The 5,560-nt window shown below is 39.7% G+C and overlaps 1 protein-coding gene across 1 annotated transcript; it reads left to right on the top strand.

Annotated features, from left to right (window-relative positions):
- Positions 1 to 4,151: 4,151 nt before the first annotated feature.
- Positions 4,152 to 5,318, top strand: LOC126713066 (uncharacterized). Its single transcript, XM_050412714.1, has 2 exons — positions 4,152 to 4,307; positions 5,121 to 5,318. The coding sequence occupies exons 1-2, from the start codon at positions 4,152 to 4,154 to the stop codon at positions 5,316 to 5,318; spliced, it is 354 nt and encodes a 117-aa protein (XP_050268671.1).
- Positions 5,319 to 5,560: the final 242 nt, after the last annotated feature.

The following is a 5,560-nucleotide window of genomic DNA, read 5'->3' as shown; positions in this document are numbered from 1 at the left end:
AAAGCCAACATGAGCTTCCCTAATCTTGGGCCTCCTTGTTGTATGCCTAGGCCCAAAATGATGAGAAATTCATGGACTTTGAGAGAAAGGCTACAATATATTCTAGCTAAAGGGCTATTTCAAAAAAAAAAAATGATGATGAAATAAATGAATAAAAATGAAAAGCCTAAAGGTGATGAATACATTGTAAGCCCATGTTTGAGATAAAGGGTTGAAAATTTCTAAGTGCATTCTAATGAAAGCCCATGAGGGTAAGATAAGAGTTTTATTGTAAATGGACCAAAGCCCAATGAAACAAGGGGCAAAAATCTATGAAAGGAAAGGGAGTGATATTATAATTAGGCCTTCGTTAAAATGAACCTAAAAAATTTCTAAGGATATCTAAAAAAGTTAAACCTTTAATTGAGACATGAACTTAATGAAAATGGGACTTCTTTTCAGACGTCAATCCAAGTCCAATGGAAGGCGAGACATTCAAAGGGAAAACCCTTCAAGAGGGAAAGATGGATGCCTCAAGTAAGAAGGTCCTCATGCAAAAGATGCTTGAATGTGTGGAAGCACAAGTTGAAGTTCTTAAGAAGATAATAAGCCACATCTTTGAGATAGAAGAAGAGGAAGTTGAAAAAGACAAGGCTAACCATGGACAAAGCGAGCTGACTCAAGAAGATATCAATCGCATGATGACAGAAAGGAAGGTCCGCCTACTTCTACCCAACTTTATGCCACAATTGAAGAGTGCTCCTGGGCCATGGATTTTCAAGAGGGCTAATGTCAACGACTTCTTTGAGTCAGGAGACACAAGATCGTGGGAAGATCAAGATTGGCTAGAATAGACCTTGAAGGTGGGAACAACTCAAGTCACCCCAGTTCACTTCATGCTTAAATGTGACATGGACCCTTCTTCTGACGATGACCAATACCTCGTGCCGACTCAAAATGAAGAAGAAGAAGAAGGAAAAGATGAAATGATTAGCTATTAGAGTAAGGATGATGGTGACTGGTTCTTTGACGAGGTAGGAAGAGATTTCCCTAATAAGGGTGAGGATCTATATGACATAACCATAGCTATGCACGTATGGAAAACTCTGAAAGGGGAGGACTGGTCCGCTGAGCTAAAGAAGGGTGAGGAGAAGAGTGACAAGCCTTGAAGAAGAAAGAAGACAGAATTCATCATGCCTATGGTGAGGCCCATTAATAATTGGACTTAGGTTGAGTTTTCTGAAAAAATGGGGAAAAAGTTTTGTAATGCAAGTTCCAGTGTACTTTTCAATATTTTCAATAAGATAAATTTTGAATTGGCTTATTTTGATGTGTCCCATAACATTGAAATTCTACACTGAAATGATTCAAATGAATTTGAATATGAAATTAATAAACAATTAGAAAAGAAAATTGAACTTATGGAATCAACTCTTAAAACTATTAATTTGGGCAATAATGGGAATCCACACTTAATTAAAATTGACTCAAGTCTAAATGAAAAGGAAAGAAAAGATCTTTAAGAACTCCTCACAGAATTTCAAGAGGTGTTTGCATGGTCCTATGAAGATATACCTAGAAATGACCTCGAGATAGCTCAACATCACATTGATACTCATGATCACATGGTATCTGTCAAACAAAAGTTAAGAAGAATGAGGACTGAATGCCTCTTAAAAATCAAGGAGGAAGTCACTAAGCAATTAAAGGTAGGGTTCATCAAACTAGTACACCAAGCCGAATGGATAGCTAATGTTGTTCCCGTACCTAAAAAAGGATGGGAAGGTGAGGATGTGTGTGGATTTTAGGGACTTGAACAAGGCATACCCTAAGGATGACTTTCCTCTCCCTCAATTTGATGTCTTGGTGGATAACACGGCGGGAAGTGCCTCGATATCTTTCATGGACGGTTTCTCAGGGTACAACCAAATCAATATGGTTCCCAAAGATATGACTAAAACCACTTTCACTACTGAATGGAGAATCTATTGTTACACGATGATGCCGTTTGGCCTCAAGAATGTTGGGGCAATCTACTAAAGTATGGCTACAGCCTTGTTACATGATATGATTCATAATAAGGTAGAGGTGTATGTCGAAGATATGATAGTGAAATACAAGGATAGAGAAAGCCACACCATAGACTTAAGGAAGTTCTTCGAGAGGATTAAAGAGTATAGACTAAGATTGAACCCACAAAAGTGTACCTTTGGAGTAACCACCAGAAAATTGCTAGGCTTCCTAGTGAGTGATTGAGGGATAGAAGTCAAAACATCCAAGATCAAAGCCATATTGAAGATGCCTCTACCCAGAAGTGAGAAAAAGATAAGGGGCTTCTTGAGTCGATTACAATAAATTAGTCGATTCATTGCCAAGCTCATCTCCACTTGCAAGCCCATCTTCAAACTCCTAAGGAAGAATGAATCACATACATGGAATGATGAGTGCCAAAAAGCTTTTGAACTTATCAAGGAATATCTCCTCCACCCACCTATCCTAGTGCCTCCACAACATGGAAAATCCTTACTCCTATACCTCTCTATCATAGGGGATGCGGTTGGAAGTATGCTTGCATAAGAAGACGATGACAAGAATGAGAGGGCCATATACTAATTGAGCAAGAGGTTCCATGATTATAAGACTAGGTACACTCCCATAGAAAAGTCATGCTTTGCACTTGTTTGGGTTGTACAGAAGTTGAGACATATCATCTTACATTTCCAAATATGGGTGGTAGTAAGAATGGACCCATTGAAGTATCTCTTTGAGAAACCCGCTTTGAGTGGATAATTGTCAAGATGGTTGATCTTATTGGCAAAATTAGATTTGAAGTATGTAGCTAGGAAAACTATTAAAAGGAGCGTTGTGTCAAATTTTTGCATCGAGAATCCTATAGAGGGGGAAGATGGTAAAGAAGACTTTCCAGATAAGGACATTTTGGATGTTGAGTCAGGGACATGGAAGATGTACCTTGACGGAGCCATAAACCAATATGGGAATGGGACAGGGATACTCTTAATCACTCCCAAGGGGTCTCACATACCTTTGGCAATCAAGTTGAACTTTGAGGCAACCAATAACATGGCTGAATATGAGGCTTGTATTGTTAGAATGGAAGCTCTTCGAGAGTTGAGGGTAAAGGAGGCCGAAATCTTTGAAAATTTAACTTTGGTTATAGCCCAAGCACAAAAGTTATGGAAGGTGAAGGAGTAACACTTGTAGCTTTATCAATAATACTTGGAGAACTTGACCAAGACCTTTGACAGGATTAAGTACACAATCATCCCTAGAGCTTAAAATCAATTTGCAAATGTCTTGGCTATCCTAGCCTCCATGGTTGAAATGCTTGAGGGAGTACGGACATGACCCTTGGAAGAGGAAATACACAACGGGAAGACCAAAGCTTCAGTAATGACCATAGAGGAAGAGGAAGTTTCGTGGTACTATGACATCATGAAATTCTTGAAACTAGGGGCATATCCGGATGGTGTCAACAAGAGAGAACGTTGTTCCATTAGGATGATGGCAATACAATACGTCCTATATGGAGGAAAACTCTATAAAAGGTCCTACGATGGTATACACCTTTGTTGCTTGAAGAAGGAAGAAGCTGAAAAGGTAACGGAAGAAGTTCATCTAGGGATTTGCGGCCTCTAGATGAAGGGGAGAATGTTAGCCAATAAAATCCTAAGGATAGGATACTATTGGAATACAATGGAGACCGCTTGTGTGGACTAAGTGAAGAGTTGCCATGATTGTTAGATGCACGCCAACTTGAACCATGTACTGCCTAGTGAGTTGTATAGCATGACTTATCCATGGTAATTTTCGGTTTGGGGCATAGATGTGATCGAAAGGATAGCTCCCAAGGCTTTAAATGGGCATGAATACATCCCGGTGGCAATTGACTATTTCACCAAGTGGGTGGAGGCAGCCTCCTACTCCATATTGAAGGCTAGGCATGTGGCTTGGTTCTTAGAAAACAACATCATATGTCGGTACGGGGTGCCCCAAGAGATTATCTTCAATAACGGTTCTCACTTTGAGGATGAAGTTCGAAGAATCATGGAAAAATATAGAATTGAGCATCACAAGTCTTCACCATATCAATCACAAGCTAATGAGGCCCCGTAGAAGTGGCTAATAAGAATGTGAAGAACATCCTAGCCAAGATGGTAGTGACATACAAAGATTGGGCTGAGAAGCTTCCGTTTGCCTTATGGGGTTATAAAACTTCTATTCATGCATCGACTGGGGTAACACCTCACTCTTTGGTTTTTGGTAGTGAAGCGGTGCTTCCTATTGAGGTGGAGATACAATCTTTGCAGGTATTGGTGGAAACTAGAGTCCTAGAAAAGGATTAGGCTAAGGCGAGATATGAACAATTGTCTTTGATAGATAAGAAGAGGGTTAGGGCACAATATCATGCACAAGGGTACCAAAAAAGGATTGTTAAAGCATTCAACAAGAAAGCGAAACTGAGAAACCTTAAAGAAGGGGACTTGGTCCTAAAGGTGCTTAGAGATAAGACTTTTGATCCAAGAGGAAAGATGAAGCCAAGGTGGTCTAGGCCTTTTATTATTAAGAAGATCATGTTTGGAGGTGCTATGAGAATCACAGACTTGAATGGGGAAGAGATGCTTCACCCAATTAACATGGATAGACTCTGGAAATAGAACATTTAAAGAAGAAAAAAAAAAACCTACTAGGTTGCAAAACCCAAAAGGGCGGCCTAGGCAAAAATTAAGGCAAAAGAACCCTACTAGATTGAAAACCCGAAAGGGCGGTCTAGGCAAAAGTTAGATGAAAAGACCATAGGCATGGCGAAAATTCCTGAAGGGATGTCATGGGCAAAAATTACATGGCAAAGGAAAAAGAAAAGAAAAAGGAAAAATAAAAAATAAAGGAATGAGATGACGAAGCAAAGATAATAAAAAAAGTGATTCTCTTATTGCTTAAATTAGAAGGTAACAAGATTGTTTTTATAGGGGATTTGGAACATTCCAATCCTTTATTAAATTCAAAAACAAAAACATGAGAATCACAAAGTGCGAAAAAGTAAAATAAGAGGCATATCAAGGTGGTCACTCAACCCTTTTTGCTTTCTTGCTAGTCTTCATGTAAGCTTTCTTATCCTTCAGAATCCACTTCATGTCATCTTCCAACCATTGCTTGTACCTAGCAGTGAGATAGATATATCAAGGAGGAGCAATGCTTCTAATCACCCTATGGCGCGACCAAGCCTCACGAAACCTACCCAAGATCCTGTTAGTAAACACCTCAATGTGGAAGGCACCTTCATCATTAGGAGCTCCTTGACATTCTCCAAATTTCCTTGAGATACGACAAGTGGAGTAGTATGAGCAGCAACAAAGTCCAACTAAAGGCACACAGTAGTCCTTCCAAAAACTGTGAACCATCCTTGCAATGTGCCACCACTCCATAACCCATTGAATGTCAGTTTCCTTGATGTGACCCATAAGCTCCGCGTATGCCTTAAAGCTCATGTCATTATGATGAAGCCAACGGTCCCTAAAATGCCAAAGGAGGTATGTGTTGGGGGGTACAGTAGGAGGTTGAA

This window comes from Quercus robur, chromosome 1 (genome assembly GCF_932294415.1).
Source record: "Quercus robur chromosome 1, dhQueRobu3.1, whole genome shotgun sequence".
In the NCBI taxonomy this organism is placed as follows: domain Eukaryota; kingdom Viridiplantae; phylum Streptophyta; class Magnoliopsida; order Fagales; family Fagaceae; genus Quercus; species Quercus robur.
The sequence above is the reverse complement of the archived record's forward strand: the minus strand, read 5'-3'. Positions and strand labels throughout refer to the sequence as shown.

Excerpts from the sequence above, each read along its gene's own strand:
- LOC126713066 (XM_050412714.1), top strand. The coding sequence starts at position 4,152 with ATGGTAGTGACATACAAAGATTGGGCTGAGAAGCTTCCGTTTGCCTTA. Across the intron at positions 4,308-5,120 it reads TGGAGATACAATCTTTGCAG|AATCCACTTCATGTCATCTT; the intron begins GTATTGGTGGAA and ends CTTATCCTTCAG.